The 17,045-nt window shown below is 36.3% G+C and overlaps 1 protein-coding gene across 13 annotated transcripts in view; it reads right to left on the bottom strand.

Moving 5' to 3' along the window:
* The window catches only part of LOC126854532 (ryanodine receptor), a 39,365-nt gene that overhangs the window by 1,344 nt on the left and 20,976 nt on the right, over positions 1-17,045 (bottom strand). For 4 of the 13 annotated variants that reach the window (XM_050601376.1, XM_050601375.1, XM_050601381.1 and 1 more), the window contains 33 exons: positions 16,730-17,025; positions 16,105-16,638; positions 15,769-16,001; positions 15,446-15,548; positions 15,217-15,387; positions 14,924-15,039; positions 14,291-14,836; positions 13,308-14,126; positions 12,742-12,896; positions 11,989-12,172; positions 11,138-11,415; positions 10,761-10,981; positions 10,556-10,646; positions 10,130-10,452; positions 9,706-10,009; positions 9,454-9,607; positions 8,554-9,348; positions 7,448-8,466; positions 6,966-7,337; positions 6,594-6,706; positions 5,824-5,917; positions 5,430-5,687; positions 4,361-4,772; positions 3,879-4,283; positions 3,600-3,816; positions 2,657-3,512; positions 2,380-2,579; positions 1,638-1,884; positions 1,199-1,471; positions 742-1,028; positions 609-669; positions 232-510; positions 5-161 (listed from right to left, as the gene is read on the bottom strand). In XM_050601376.1, coding sequence (XP_050457333.1) covers positions 5-161; positions 232-510; positions 609-669; positions 742-1,028; positions 1,199-1,471; positions 1,638-1,884; positions 2,380-2,579; positions 2,657-3,512; positions 3,600-3,816; positions 3,879-4,283; positions 4,361-4,772; positions 5,430-5,687; positions 5,824-5,917; positions 6,594-6,706; positions 6,966-7,337; positions 7,448-8,466; positions 8,554-9,348; positions 9,454-9,607; positions 9,706-10,009; positions 10,130-10,452; positions 10,556-10,646; positions 10,761-10,981; positions 11,138-11,415; positions 11,989-12,172; positions 12,742-12,896; positions 13,308-14,126; positions 14,291-14,836; positions 14,924-15,039; positions 15,217-15,387; positions 15,446-15,548; positions 15,769-16,001; positions 16,105-16,638; positions 16,730-17,025 — 10,573 coding nt within the window. The remainder of the gene's footprint in view (positions 1-4; positions 162-231; positions 511-608; positions 670-741; positions 1,029-1,198; positions 1,472-1,637; positions 1,885-2,379; positions 2,580-2,656; positions 3,513-3,599; positions 3,817-3,878; positions 4,284-4,360; positions 4,773-5,429; positions 5,688-5,823; positions 5,918-6,593; positions 6,707-6,965; positions 7,338-7,447; positions 8,467-8,553; positions 9,349-9,453; positions 9,608-9,705; positions 10,010-10,129; positions 10,453-10,555; positions 10,647-10,760; positions 10,982-11,137; positions 11,416-11,988; positions 12,173-12,741; positions 12,897-13,307; positions 14,127-14,290; positions 14,837-14,923; positions 15,040-15,216; positions 15,388-15,445; positions 15,549-15,768; positions 16,002-16,104; positions 16,639-16,729; positions 17,026-17,045) is intronic. The other 9 variants (XM_050601378.1, XM_050601377.1, XM_050601386.1 and 6 more) reach the window with 3 other exon arrangements.

The following is a 17,045-nucleotide window of genomic DNA, read 5'->3' as shown; positions in this document are numbered from 1 at the left end:
TTACCTTGAATGATAGCTAATAGAATGACGATTACGAAGAAGAAGAATGTGATATCGAACATTATACGATAAACCTCGTAATCGTCGCCGTCGGGTTCCCCGATCTCGTCACCTATGCCACCGCCAGCCCTTACGCCTTTGTACAAATGGAAAACGAAGCACTGCCAAAAGATAAGATAAATATAATCAGATAAAGATTTTTTATACGGCATATTTTTCTACGCAGCATACCGTTAACATATGGTGACATTTTTTGTCCGTTTCGTCATCTTCCTCTTGTATATAGAATTTTCTAAAGAAATTGAAAGCTATCACGGTGTAGATGTATACTACGATTGTCAGCAGCATCACTGTCAAAACCAATTGCTTGCCATTATGCGTTACTGATTGTAAGATCGTTCTCAGAGTTTTGAAACCGACCGCGACGTCTAATAAATGAGCGGCGAAAAAGAAATTATTGTAGTTTCCGAGGATCGAAAATGTGAAGTACCACAAACTATACAAAAACGCCTAAAAATAAAATAATATGTATAAATATATAGATATTTTAAATTTATTAGATAAATTAATTAAAATTTTTTTCAAATTAATTTTTGAAGAACACATACGTTATCTGTAATGGTGACACCGGCCTTCCAAATTTGATATCTCCAATCGATGTTTATAATGCTGTAAAACATTAATCTTTGTTTCACAAAATTCATCAAAAAAATATAAAATACTATCAAGACATTTACTTACAAATGTATCAAACCGGATCCTTCGTCTTCCTGTTGGCTGAAAGAAGTCTTTTCCATTCCGAGCAAATTGCTGATGTAATCGAAATCGTACGTTTCGCTATATTTTTGCCGGACCTTCTTTTTTACAAACTTGTCCCAATAATTTACAGGGAAAGTTTTCGCTGATATTACCATTTTATCCCAATGCGCTTTAATGTCATCCTCTTCTGGCGTCTCGGCTATATACAATCCATCGAATTCTACTCGTCGTGCAATTTCCTTTTCTCGTTTGAAAATAGCTAATGGAACCTAAAAAAATATAATAATATTTCATGATATGAGAATTATGAAATGATTATATTTATTACATAAAAAAAAAACATTACTAAAAAATATATTCTTCAAATATTAATAATTTACATTATTAAATATAATTATGTAATTATAGCTATTATAAATTATTCGGCTTTTAAATATACCTTCAAGTGATAATATGCAACCAGCATGGCGAGCGAAACGAGAGAATGAAAAGCGGCCAATAGTCGCATGATGTGAGCCATGTAGTAATAATCCACTTCCACAAATTCGTTAGCCTCTTCGTCATCCTCTTCCGATTCATCTTCACCGCTACCGCTGCCCATTTCAACGCCGCTACCTGCTAAACCCGATGGACCCTCGCCCGACATTTCTGCCAATATATCCGCTATTTTACCACTACCTTCTTCATCCAAGTCGTTAGTCAAAGACGAAACCTAGATTAAAATCAACATACACGAAGAAGCATGAAACAACTTTTTCTCTTAAATCTATAAATATACGTAACATGAGTTTATGAAATCTTTAGTAAAGACTTTAATATCTTTAAGAAAAGAAAATACAAAACATATGAGCTTTTTTCATTACAAAGCTTTCGCGAACCTTGTAAAAGAGCAGCATAAAATTGATGCAGAAGGCGAGGGCCAACGCAACATATTTCAAATTGTAGAAATTTCTGGCTAGGAAAGAGACCACGCGGTGACTGTACTCGGACAAATCGATACTCGATCCTGTAGAAGGTTCGGCTGAGATTTCTTGTTTCGCTTCGGCTTCAACCGCTGCCATGGCTGCTTGTTGAGCCGCCGCTGCTTCGGCCGCTGCGGCAGCTTGCGCCCTGGCTTGTTCGCCACTATATAAATATCGTAACAAAGCATTTAATCAAGAGAAAAAAAAACAATCATACACAAACAATGTATTAAAAATTCCATACATCATTAAGCGAGGAAATATACACTTCTTAATATAATTAATTTCAACTCACTGCGAGATAGAGATAGAAAAAAAGAGACTTCTCCGACATATAATTTAAATATATTATTTTTTTTTAGAACAGAAGGCGATCAATTTTTAGAACGAAATTAATTGTTTGTAATTAATTGAGGGTGTCTCGCGACATGTATGTGTATGTGTGCGCGCGAGATACGCGGCGCGTACGTTACTACGCTACAATCAGCTGATCGACTAAAGCAATAATTTTTTGTTCTACACAGAATCGACCAATTGCGTTTTTTTAGATCGATATCCGATAAATGCAAAATCATTTAAATAAATGATTAAATAATAAAAGAACGGAATACTCTGAAATATTAACATTTTTAGTGTCTATATTAGTTGTTATACTAACCCAAGCAAATCAGCTAAACTGACAGGTGCTTCGCTCTCTCCTCCTTCAACTGTCGCTCCCTCCTCACCGGTACCTTCGTCAGGTGTACTTTCGCCAGTTTCTTCGATACTAGATTGCGGTGTAGAAGTGCTCGATTCATGCGGCGCTATTTTTATTTGTCCTCCTTCCTCTTTCGTTATGTCCATTCCGAAGGCTTGCACCTGCACGAATTTAAGATATTTTTTCACGTCGTATTATATTTTTAGCATTTTTAGATTATATCGAAAAAAAATCTTACCTGTAGATTCGATTCATCCGGTGTTGGTGGCAAAGCGGGTAAATGTCTCAACGGTTTCTCCTCCTCCTCCTTGATGACAACAGGCTCCTCTAATCGTGGTCCTCTCATTAGCGTCAATAAAAGGCTCATAAAGTATTTGATTACACAGCCGACGCCAAAACCGGAATAATAGAACGCGTAGAAAATCATTTTGAAAAAGCCGATAAAGAGTTCGGGAATCGTCATCTGCTGCATCTCGGCAATCTTGTTTTTGATATTGGTCGGCGAGAACATATAGAAGAAATAGTAGATGCCGTCTTTGAAGGCTTGTATGCTTCGTCTGATCGGATCTTTATTTCTTTCTTCATCGTCCTCGGTCATGTACGTGTACGAGGACTCTCTTGCTTTGCCGATGCCACCGCTCTCCTCAACAGTCATTAACGCGCTCGCATGCTGCATCTCGAAAATGGCGTCCTCACAGAAATTGATAAAAGTCTCGAGTTTTTCCTTTTCACCAGCCTCGACCACTGTATTGTAAAAGTAAATTCTCTTTGATTCTTTGATCTGCGGTTTCTCCCACTGTTCGATGTTTGATTCCTTGATCTCGAAGTACACACGCTCGATCTTTTTATTGCCACCGAGAATCTCAATTCTGCCTAAGAACGGCTCGAAGTAATTCAAGACAGAACCAGCTGTCTCGAGAAATCTGGCTAATCTCGGCTCGTTAGGCATATGCTCGGATAGATTGGTAAGCAATACGGCAAGATTAAAACCGATTTCTTTCGCCGGTTCGTGGAAACGGTCCATAAAAGCGACGTAATCGATCTTGCCGTCATGATTCGTCTCGCAACAGGCCAGAAGAAATTCGATCTCTTCGCTGAAAATATTGTGGATTAAAATTTATAATATTATTAAACAAAATAATATAATTTTGGAAAAAAATACTGATATTTTTTAAGCGTACTTGGTATAACTCTTCTGCTGCTCCATTTTTTCCTTGAAATCCTTAGGATATACCCAACCATCATTGTTAAGATCAACTTCCAAGAAACTTGGCGATGATACCAGATCTTTCAGTTTTAAGAACATATCAAAGTATTTCAAAATCAGTTCCACGTTACTTGCCGATTCAACTAAGGTATCTACCATCTGTTTTCCAATTGTTCCGTTCACCACATTGCCTTTAAATTACATAAAAATTAATTATTTTATTTTTTTTTTTTTTAATAAAAAAGATACATACCTTCAAGCATAGAAAGCATCATAGTAATCATGTCCTTTTGCAAGTTCAATAATTCCTTGAGAAGATCTACTTGACTAGAATGTTTTGATAACTTATCCTGCATGTGCGAGAATAAGAAAAGAAAACCTCCGACCGCGTCCCACAATCTAGAATGCGCTAAAGCCTGTTGATTTTGCGCGCATGGACCTTGAATAACTTCTGTGAGTGTGTTAAAAACTTGACTCGCGACACCAATAGCCTTGAAGAAATTCGCTTTGCCGGCAGGATCGATAAGTTCCTTGCTCGAATAATGCCAGTAGAAATCCATGATCGATTCCTGCAGTCGCAGCAAGTAATCGACGGTACAAATGACTACATTTACTGTCGTTGTATTACCAGCCTGTGTTCTGAGATAGTTTTGCCAATCTATTACAGATACGATAAAATGATAAAAATATTGCTCGATTAAACTTAGTTTCTAATAACGATAACGAAAAACTTACCGAGATTATGACCTTCGCAAGTGAGTTGGATAAACCGGAATAGGGCACAAGTAAATTCAGCATCGTGCATATTTTTTTCGCCGGCTGCACCTTCAGAACCGACACCGAGTCCTTCAGCTTTCGTGTTCCTCTCAAAAGCGTCCAAATCCAATACGCTGCAAGAGTTCATTAGACCCGCGATGGATGTGAAGAAACCGACATCCTTTTTCTCTTTGAGGTGATTCAACATTCCTCGCTGAATTTCGATATTGCCGCCACGCAGAATCGAAATTCCAAGTTCCAGAGTTTTTATTACCATCTCACTAGGAACACCCTTGCACGCTGATATGTGTAAGAGTACCATCTCCGCGACGCCGCGATTCGCTAGGCGAGCTTGATGGAACAAGAGCTTCTGTTTTTCCATTTCTTGCTCCTATAGTTACAAAGCATAATAAATTTGAATACAATTAAATGCTTAAACTTTATAAATATACATAATACAATGTTTAAATGAAACATATAGTAATTTAATATACAATTTTTATACAATTTTTAATTATTTGCTATTTAAGATATAACTTTTATTTTATGTGTATTATTTTTATTTAACTCGTGTATATAAATATGACGTATAAATCAGTGTCTTACCATTAGTTTATGCATGGGCCTCTTGAGAGTTACGTTAAAATAGAGAATATACAATTTAATAATATTGTTAGTAATTAATTTGCGAAATTAAGAAAGAGGAAAACAATCGCAACAGCCTACGATATTTTGCTTGTTCATGAATGATATTTTACATCGTTTGACATTTCAATGACAGTGTATAATTAAATAGGTTCAGATATCGAAATGCGTAGAACATATATGATTGACACTTTGGACTGCGAGCATACATTAAGCGGATAAACTTTTGCACTAACTACTTATTCTTACCATAAGTAGCTTATGTTTCGGCTTCAAGTAAGTTAGAAAAAGATAGGGAATTCGTTAATGCGATAGATTTCGGGAAATTGTCAAAGGATTCGAGATTATTTCTCATTAAAATTATTTATCTACAAATAAAAACTTAGTAATCGAAGATACTTACATGGATCGAAGCTTGACCTTCTTCTTCACCGCCGCCGCCGCCGCCATCGCCTTCTTCTTCACCTTCTTCCTCTTCCTCTCCGCAAGATTTGGAAATAATATGTGCGTAACTCATATAAAGCGGATCCTCTTGAAGCGCACCTGATCGTTCAGTCATTGCACCGCGACAGAATGTTGTCACTAACTGTGTCAATGGATCTGGCTTGCCTTCGTCCTCAGCCTTATCCATTTTGTTCAATTCAGCATCTTCGAATGATTGCTAAAGAAAAAAAAATATATACATATGCGTACGTTTAAATTTTAATATGAATTATATATATATATATATATATATATATATATATATATATATGTTAAATATATTTTTCATGTAAATTAAATAATAGTGTAATTACCGTAAGGTCCTCGATCATTACTTCTTGGCCTACATTTTCTTCTTGTAGCCATAGCTCATAATACGTTCGCGCAAAAATGTTTATTGCGCGGTGCCTACAAAAAAATATTTACATAAATTTATATAATATAAGTTTTATATAATTTTATATAAATATAATTATATATGTGTATGTATAAGTATATATAATCATAATTATAAAAAATTATATACACATTATATATATTTAAAGAAACGATTTTTATATTCGTGTTGATATTAAAAAAAAATTTGTTTTATGTGTACGTGCATATATAAAAGATATTAATTTGTGTTAATCATACCTTCTCAATTTATACAGAGGTTCACTACGTAAGCATGCAATCGCCGCTCTTTTTCTGGCAGCGCATAACACGCGTTTCCATCCATCTCGCGATGGCGGTGGCTTTGTTGCCTATTAATGTGCGCACAAACAACACAAGTGCACTCTCAGTAAATGATTAATAGTTATATTATTTATTATTATATAGTTATATATATTTATTAATCATTGTCATCAATATTATATAAGATTGAACACTCCAAATTAATTAATCTTATTGTGTCTCTTAATAAACAGCAAAATATCTAATTAATTCTACGTAAAATAATGCAAAATGCATTAATAACAGTTGATGTAACTTAAAATAAAGATGATTCTAATGATGTTAAACAAATTAATAACGGCATTGCAATTAAAGGATTAACTGAAGCGACTAAAGCAAAAACATAACCAAATAGCAAGAAGGATACCTGGGCAAGGAATGTAGGGAAGTTTGGCGGAAGCAAGCGATTACCGCTCGTTTACGTTGGATCGACACCACGGATCGATATTGACTCTTGCTCTGCTGTTGTGGATGATCAATCTACTCGAGAACATAAAAGTACGGAATAAATATGATGAATATTTTAATTACTTAAAGAAAAAGAAAAATGATGATGATCCTCAGGAGACAATGAAACTTTAAATTTTCTAACGATTACAAAAATATTAATATTTAACAAATTAAAAAATAGAATCTAAAATTTTGGAAATTATTTTAAGTAATTTAAGTAATTTAAATGTCCAGAAGATAATCCTTGAAAATTATTTCAACGTCAAACAGAAAAGTTTCTACAACTAACCATATGTAAACCGTATAAAACTTTCGCCATATCGGTAATTCTAGCGACGACATCCTCCAATTGTTGAGCCTTGACAGATTCCGTTGCATCTTTCTTCTGGCCCAATTTAGAATATAAATAATGCTGCCAGGACATCTCGTCGGCGGGATCGATTTTATCCGGCAATGTCAGTTGTGTCTTAGCGAATTCCGCGATCTCATATTCCTGCATTTTCTTTAAGAATCTGTCTTTGCAATGCTGTACCAGCTCCTGTTCGCGACCGGCAAACAGATTCAAGCCGACAGGTAGCAATCGCTTTAGACACGCTACCATCAAGGATGCTTGCACTTCCTTGTCCTTGTCCCTCTTTTTGTCACGATGTTTCTTCTTTTTCTGAAAGCCGAAGAGATATTTAATTATTTAATCTTACTCTTTTTTTCGAAATGAATGTATATTGACTAACGACGATTAAGTATTATATATTTTGAATAAATTATACGAACCTTGCCTCCTCCGGAAGGCGTGGTGCCATCGGTTACTGCAGCAGGTCTTCTGGTTGCAGTAGGCATGATGAGCACCATGTTATCGATCTCGTTCGTAGATATAAAATTTTGTTCCTCACGCAAGAAATATTGCGACTTGGACCAGATGTTAAATATAGCTGCTACGTGATTATATAGATCCTCGGCTTCAGGAATATTGTTTCTCAACCAATGATTCCTCTGTAGATCGACGTATTTTATCAACAGAGGATAGAATGAATAGATATCGCGAACCAATAGCTGCCAATCTTCTTGTATCTGTGCCTCGACTTGCGATGTATCGTCGGTCGACGATTTAATGAAACCACGAAGAGACTCTTCTTTATGGTACATGGTATCCGTTCGTTTCCTGACACGTTCGGCAAGAGGCAAGAACGGGTCCTTCAGTAATTCTTCAGAAGAATTGATGATGATTTGCTGTGTATAGGCAGCGATACGCGTCATCCACGGCGCGTTTTCATTGCCGATATTCTTTTTGATTAGCTTCAGCACGTTCTTCAGTAATTGATTCATATGATCGCTAGTGATCATACTGACATAGGCACCTTCAGTTGGATTTACGTTGTCGGGCCCTTGGGCCCACCAGAAGGGCAGATAGGAGCATAATAAAGGTAGAATTACGTCGACGATGTGAGGAGCGTCGTTGTAAGTCTTGTCAGATTCGACAAACTGATCCACTTCGTTGAGAATCGTCTCCAAGGTCGGCATACTTGATTCCATCTTTGTCATGATGTCTTGAGCTTCCAGAGAATGATCTGCTATTCGATTCAAAAGAGAATACTGATTGTGCTTATTTAAGTGCGGTTCTAAGAAGGCTACTGGGAAGCAACTCGAGAAGGCACCCAGACAGGAACCCAGATTCGGTTTGTTTCGCTCGATCTCAGTCTTCAGGTACTTTCGGTCGTGTGTCAAACTAGCATCTGTTCCGAGAGTAAATAGCGACGCCAGCATTTTGTACGATGCTACCTGAATTTCGTCAACTATCGAATGAAGAAAAAATTATGAGTAAATTTTATATATATATATGTTTATTTATCTATTTTAATTGTGCCCAATTTTATACTTACGTAACAAATCGCTACCATACTCGCACGCGGCAAGATGATCGAACATTGCAGTAAGCACTGGTAGAACCACGCTATTAATGTACGATAATGATGTGGAGGTTTTTAAATGAGTGCCTCTAAGATGACTGTACTTCCCCTCTTGAAGATTCAGAATCGTATGGCCCAAATCGTCGGCGGTGTTGTTGAAGAAAGTTAACATGGACGTTCTAATAAACTCTGGACAGTTTTTCACAAGGCTCTTGGCATCTATACCTTTTACGAGCACTTGTAGACAACGAACTGTTATCCTCACATCCGCACCGAAGGCGGCGAGTCTCGATCTCAGCAGACTCGCTAATTTGCAGAAGAGAGCGGCCACCATCTCCTTCTCCTTTAAGGACGCCGCGCCGACGTTGTTCGTGGCGGTAGCTACGGCGATGAAATAATTTCTATGCGTACTGAAATATTTCTCCATCAGCGGCAGAACTACTTTGCTGAAAAATTTAATGTCTCTTGTGGAGGTTTTGAAACTATTTCTTCGACTAAACGTGTCAGAAGGTTTTAGGAGCTTCATATTGATCGTTGCCTTGTCTAAATAAGCTATTAGCTTCTCCAACAGCGAATAAGCGAATCTCAATTCTACCGCAGCAGCGGCGCCAGCCACTTCGGTTTCGGTGCCGCCACGATTAGGTTTGTGAAGCTTGTATCCTTGATACTGCAGGTATTTGAGAAATTCTTGCGATCGCTCGCGATCTTTTCGTTTCTCTTTATCAGTCAGTAGATCGTAAGGTACTAATTGAGGGTGAATGCCGCCTCCTATAATTATAAAATATGTTATTAGAAAATTATTTAATAAATTTAATTTTAATTTAAAAAAAAAAATTATAGAATAGCAAATAATAGATATCAGTTTATGCTAACCACAAGTAATGAGTTCTTCTTTCTTCTTCTTCGCCCAAATATCGTGAGCATTATCCGCTAAACGTTCGGCCATATTTTGCATTTCTCTGCTTAGCGTCAAATTAGTCATGTCCACCGGATGAGGATTATAATTAAACGGACTCGCCGAATCGCCCTGTATATTTTTGATATGTGAAAATATAATATGCGAATATATAAGCGCATACTTTTTTCTACAAATATGATAAACTTTGTTAAAATAATTTTTCTTACTTGACTTTTGGAAGATCTTCTCATAGAACTGCGATTAGTCGATGGAACATCGACCTCCGCGTGTTCTACGCTCCAACCGATCGCCAGAAGAGCTTTCAAGCTCTCTCTAACAGGTTCCTTATATCGTTCTCGTTCGTAATCGCTCAACATATTGTACGGTTTTAATCTTGGATGCGTTTTATTCACATCTGACCATTGATCGCCATAAGTCCAACCGTTCTCTAATTTACGACTCGCCCAAGCGTCGTGATAATGCTCGGAGAACTTTACTACTATCTGATTAAGATCGTTATTAAGCACGATGCTAAAAAAAGATTATATCAAAATAATAGATTTTCTAAATTTTACTTTCTAATTATTATTTTACAATTATTAGAGATTGCAGAATTTCTAGTAATTTTGATGATAAAAAATAAACAATAACCTAGACGTATTGATCGGTTGCGGATTGTAAGGTCCATCAGGTGATTGGGTGGAGGCCGACTTGCTGCCGTACCACTCGTCGTCATAATTCTTCGACAGAGAATAATCTGGTGGCAAGGCGCAACCGATAGCCGTCAAGCATGGTAGAGCTTTTCCGAAGAGCTCTGGATCGTAATCCATCTTTGACAAAGAATCGAAAATATTGCTGAAGAGTACCATCGTGAGGCGTTTCTCTTCGTCGCTTGATGCGCCGTATGTGCCTTGACCACCCGAGCCGGTAGAGCCGTAATATTTCGCGCAACGATCATAATGCAACGTTAATAACTAGAAAAGAAAATAATGCGATAATAAAATTATTAACAAATATTAATGCAGCTTTACTACTATTATTAATTTTTAATGCGAAATGACAGAACAATCAACGTACTCTGAGAGCAACAGTAGTGTATTCCGACAATTTTGACACATCGACTGTCAGTTTTCGCAATAATTTCAGTAACATACTCGGCTGCATCTGACTGCAAGAAAGATTAAAGTTAATTTTTAAAATAAAAATAATTAATATGTGGACACTTCTCAGAGCAACAAAAGTATTCGATTTAGATAATATTGGAGATATGTTTCGCGCTTACCTAGTCAATGCGACGAGAAAGTCCGAAACAGCTTCTCTCTGTCCTTTCGTCAGCATTCGATTCTTACTGAGTCGATAGACCGTGTGCAACGTAGCATCGAGTAAACTCGCGTAGTTATCCGCTTCATTGTAAAATTTCGAGTGCTTAATTAGCAGCGGCAGAATGCTATTTCCTATATAACGATTCATAGCAAGTGCCATGTCCGATTCATATCCGTCATTCTGTAAAAAAAGTTATATTAGTCAGTATAATTATTTTATTTTTTATAATATAATATAATTCAAAATTCTTCTCGTTTTTCTTTTTTTAAAATAATAAATAAGTGATTATGATTAATAATATTACGTTTGAAATAGATAAAATATAATAATCCTTACTCTGTCGAGCATAGTAGCGGCGCGAAGATCTGGTAAAAATGCTTCTTCCAAAAGTTTATAGAATAATTCTTGCGTTTCGATACCGTAAACGCGTTCTAAGAATAAAACAACGCTTTGTTTATGTCCTGGTATCAAACCAGACGGCGTATCGCTTTTCGGTCGTTCTTCGCCGGCAGCGGGATTTAGTAATGTGAATCGCAGGGAGAGTACACCCTGAAGATCGTCCAAGGGTACTAACGATCTCAAGATTGCCCGGGCTCGCAGAGATTCGTTCTTTCCTGAAATAATTGCGCCATTTCAAATAAAGATGCATTGTTTCAACATCAATTATCTCAAAGCAAAATTTTGTTTCATATATTACCAACTGACTTTATCGCCTCTGTTGGTCATTAAGAAAAAAAATAATTGCTGTTATTAGATAATTCATTGTACTTTGCAATAGAAAAATTTTAAGTGATTTTATGTTACGAAAAATATGCGTGCAAAAATGCGAAATATAAATTTACTCAAAAGTTTAACACTCACAACTTCAAAATAAAATTTCTATAATTATCTGACATTTTATATGCAAATATAAATTATTTTATCGTCTGTTATTTATATCACGTGCGCAGTTCGCATATATTTAAAGGAAATTTGTCTATTCTGAAATATTCAATCCTAATTAATATTTATCTTTTTTTTTCTTTTTGTCTGTTTTATTATACATTTCACATACATTGATTACTTTAAGTAACTGGAATGAGAATTAAACACAAGCTTAATATTTTTTTAAAACATAATTAGAATATAATTATTGATTGTGATTAATGAAGATATGAATTAAGGTTTAATTTTTTAAATTATATTACCTTGTTCTATGACAGAAGAATCTGGAGCACAGCGGCCTAATAGATCGACGAGGGTACAATAGAAATTTAGGATCGCCGCGCCTGTGTCTATATAGTCTTCGTCGTCATCTGATTCCGGTAGCGGATGCTCGAATTGTATTATTACAGCTGAGCCTTCAGCTTCATCGTGTACCTGTGCGAGATACTAAGTTGATATCGTATTAATCAAAAATCAGACAAAAAAATCAAAAATTATTTGCAGATAAAATTCAAGTTAACATAGTCGCATAATCATTTTATGCCACATTTAGTGAATTTGATTTGTCTCTCTCAAAAAAACACGTATGAATTACTAATATTGAGGAACTAAGCTCAAATTAATTTTAAGGAGAAATTTTTGTGCAATAAAACAATTATAATACATGTAATGAAATGAATTAAACTATGTGTTAATTTTGAGATATAAAAGCTACATTGTTGAAATACAAGAAATTGGATTATACAGATACAGATCCAGAGACACAAACACATGTATGTATCCATTGATTATACATACATATATATGTAAAAGCAAATAAAAATTTGGAAAGTTATTTTAGGGGAATTATTTGATATAACAACATGTTTACAAACTTTTAGGGACGCACAGAATTGAAAATACATATGGATTTTTAAAACAATAATCAAGAGCATAAAGGGATTTCTTACTTACGAGAAATAGTTCGATTATCCTTAGTTTTGCAATTTACTAAATAAAAAAATGAGATATCTTACTTTTCGTCTATCGGCAATGCGTTCAGACATCTTGTTAGCTTCTATGATGGCTCTTAACAGACCTTCACCTTCGCCTCGAAGAGCTGGACCTAAACATTCTGGTCTTCTGATTAGCAGACGGATTACCAAATTTGCATTTTCCTCAACGCTTTCACCTAACGTATTAAAAAAAGAAATCATATTTAATTTGATAATTATTTTTAATAATGTTTAATGTAAATGTTTGATATAAAAGCTATATCGATGATTTTTTGAAAACTTACATATCGACATTTTTATAAATAAAATTATAATTAATTTTATTTATGAATAAAAATTTTATTAATATATAAAAAATTAAAAATAAAAAAATTATGAGTGCAGTAAATTACAATTATAAAAATAGGACAAGAGAAATAATTTTTTTCGGGTAGACTCAATTTCTGCCCTTCAAAATATTAAAAATATGTAAATTTTAAAAAAATTTAATGAGATGATTTTATTTTCCTGTCTATTTATCTTATTTTTATAAAGAATTAAATAAATTTTTATAAAGAATTAAATAAATAAAGATAATAAAAATTTACCATTGACCCACACACAGAATCTCAAGAAATCAAGGTAACGTTCACCCTCGACAGGATCCCAACCCAGGTCAGGATAGCCTTTCTCCACTAATTCCGAATTAGACTGCAGGCCGCACCGTGACAAATAAATAGCGATCTTTTCTAGATAATGTTCTCTTAAAGCCAGAGCTAACTCGGTGTTTTCCATTAGCGACGAATAAGCCACGTCTAAAGGCGTTGATCCTCGCAGCGATGGTCTAGCTAACAAGATGTTGCTATTCTCTAGCAGAAAATCAAAGTGATCGAACATAGCTTTCTGATTCTGTCTGGATGTACGACAGAAATAACACAAAAATCTGCAGCAGGCCACGACCATCTCGTGAGAAGTATCCTTCTCTTTTGATGCCGGTTCTCCCTCAGTTGCTTGAGCTTGGGTTTGAGCGTCGGATTGAGCCTGAGCGCGTCTTCCCAAGGTGTTCATCATAATAGCCATCACATTCTCGTGAATTCTCAGCACTCTAATGAGATCGGGATGCTGGAAGAATGTGTGATTATTCACCAATTTCCACAATCTCTCTCGTACTAAAGCCTCTTCTTCTTGAGACATTTGCACCGGCAGCAAGGCGCGAATCTGACTTAAGCCGACCCACATTAGCGCAACATCGTCCTTGGTTTTGTTATTAACGACGTAAGTTTTCTCCAAGGCTCTGATTAATTCGCCGACTGTATCATACTGTCTGACTAATAAGCTAAACATTTCTCGCACAAGTTTCGGCGTCTCGATTTGTGATTCCTCGGCCCAACTCACGATGGTCGATATCAACACCTTGCGAAATACCTCTGTGAATAGCACAAGAATTATATTGAAAAATTTTTTGTTAATATTTATTAATATTTTATTTTCATTAATATTATTTATGAGTATTTATTAATATTTTTTTTATTAATATTTTACAATACTTCTTTGATAAAATTATGAGATTAAAATCAATTAAAGAGCTTACCTTCGGGAGTTTTTTTCTCAGGTTCGGGTTCAGCTTTAGGTTCTTCCTCGAATTCTTTGACAGCGTTGATAAAGTTGAAGAGGCGTTTTATGGCACCAGGTTTTTGAACTTCGTCAGCTGGCTCGTTGGCGGCATTGGCTGCTTCTTGAAGAGCAGTCAAAGACACGTAGGACATCAATTCACTGTGAAATTCATTCATCTTCACAACGAGATCTTCGCCACAAGGACAATTCTCCGGATCTTCCTCAGAGTCTAAATTTTTGAAGCTCAAAATGGCATTCATCTGTTCGCGCGGAGGACATCTAAATTCTCTAGTCTTCTTAGCAGCGACAGCTGATGGTAAATCCGATTGCTTGATTTCGATGTAACGTCGTAACTGATCTGCCTGCAATTCTCCGACAAAGTCAAAGGCGAAGGCGATAATAGATTCTACACGATGGCGCAATTGAATATCGTTTAAATGATGAAGTAGATAACACATTTGTAGCTTCGCTCCCTCGGCCATTTTCATATGTAACAATCCTTTCTTGTGCTCATCTTTACCTTCTACAACAGTTTAATAATATCGTATCAAATTATGTTTTTTATCTATTAACATTTAATAGTTGAACGTTACTTTTTTAATCGGCTTGCCTTTATCGAAAGTTGGGTCCCAAGTCTCAGGATTTATCATGATGAGCAACTTGATTATATCCTCGTTCCTCAGCATGCCCACCAAAAGTAATCTATCTACCAGCTTCAGAAGAGGTCTGTAAAGTCGAAATTATATCAAATAATATTTACGATTAATGAAACGCCGTAAGCAATAAGCACAAGATTAAAAATTCCTGTTTAAAAAAGCAGTAGACAAATTTGCATATATTGTTTTCCGCCTTAAAGTTGCAGCAGTTGCAGCAGAGAGCGGCTAAACTTGTCATCTTACATACAAAAAGAGATTTTCGTTGCTGCCTCCAATTGGATCTCGGTTGTGCACTTGATTAATTTCGACAGCCTCGTTAAGCGCCATCATCACGTAATCTCGCACGACATCGAGCGGAAAATGCGGACTGTACAGCATCTTTATGTTCTCAATCGCTTGATCACTAGAAGGAACATTCCTTGATGGCCACTGATTAGTAAGAGTCTCACATCTATTTGGGAAAAAGTTTTACTTACCTGATCTCTGTCATCTTCATTTGTGGTCGAATGGATTCGGTCTCCAGATATCTGAGACTATGTTTCATCTCGGGGTTTTCGTATAAATCCTTCAGTTCTGAACCTATGCAGTACACGAATAATTGTGATAACAAACATAGATATCTTGACAAAAAAAGTGCAAAATTGCTTAATTAAATTTCTAACTAAGTCAAGAATAGATCGATACAAAAGCGCAAAAATATAGAAATTAAATATAAGAATATTCTAAGTTGATTTTCATTCAACTTTTTTTTATATATATTCGTATTTTCAATTTTTTCGATTTAAAAATAAGTTCTTACCAAGCGGAATTATGTATTCGTTCTTGCACACTTCCATCGTTGTCGCGTGTGATTCGAGATGCAAGGCAATAAGTAAATCGTAAAACCCTTGTCGCAGGGGTCCGGACATATATTCGGCTCGTATCGCATACAATAATTGTTTCTGGTCAACATGTTGGCACAATGCATGTGCAGCTCGATAATTAGACTGATAACATAGAGCTGCATACAACGTCAATGTATGCGCGTGAAAACTAGAGAGAAAAAAATTATTTTGTCAAATTAAAAAGCTTAGATAAAAAGAAAAGAATAATTTTCAAATTTTTTGCTTCGAAAATTTTTCTCTCAAAATTTTACCTCAGCAATTTATCCATTTCGACAAGCTCCAGAATATCGATACATCTGTCCTCTTCGGGTATATGAAGAGCCAGCATCGAGATAGCGTCCTCGCATAGCATCGACCAGCCTCTGATGTCGGACAGTTTTAGGGCGTGTACTTGGAGTGATTGATTTGGCACTCTAGCCCATTGGTGTGGTTTTAAACATTGCACCTTTAATCTAGGCGGGAATTGCGGTATCACGTGTCGTTCGGAATTCTGCAGCACCGCGGCCGAGAGCGGAAGTGTCGTCGAAGTCCTGCCGAGCTCGATCTGCAGGATCTCTTTGCTGGTAGCTTCGACGAAGATCGCCGGGAACAATTTCGTGTCCGGCTCCATCTTGAACTTGTGACTCGTTTCCTTGCCTTCGCAGGTGAAGGACACCCAGCCTGTGGCGGTATCAACGAAACAGCCGACGAACATACCTTGAGACGCGCCTTTGCCGGATGCATCTTGTGTGACTTCGTTGTACAATTCGTCCGCTCGAACCATGTAACAGCTTTGTCTGTCGACTCTATGACGTTTTAAATTATTTTTTTAGCCGACATTTATCTTTTAGAATTGTTTTTATAAAAATTATACAATAAAAAAGTTATGAAACGTACTGCTCTACAAGACGGTCGTACTCATCCATGATGGCAACGGAAGATTTTCTCACGCGAGACAAATTAAAGTCTTTTGTATGCAAATGATACTGAGATGTAACCCAGCCAATGTAAACATGAGTCGGATCCTGACCAGGAAATATCCTCACGCCATAGAAATATTCGTTCATTAGTTTCATGCATTCAGCATCGAAGATTTCATTGCCGATCGCTTCGACGCCGCTTCCGGTTAACACAGACATTGCTTTGGGGACGTTACGTTCCGGAATTTGAGGCGGCACGACTTTCAAGTCCGTCTACGAAGAAAGATGTCATA

This window comes from Cataglyphis hispanica, chromosome 14, assembly GCF_021464435.1.
Source record: "Cataglyphis hispanica isolate Lineage 1 chromosome 14, ULB_Chis1_1.0, whole genome shotgun sequence".
NCBI classification, from domain to species: Eukaryota; Metazoa; Arthropoda; class Insecta; order Hymenoptera; family Formicidae; genus Cataglyphis; species Cataglyphis hispanica.
The sequence above is the reverse complement of the archived record's forward strand: the minus strand, read 5'-3'. Positions and strand labels throughout refer to the sequence as shown.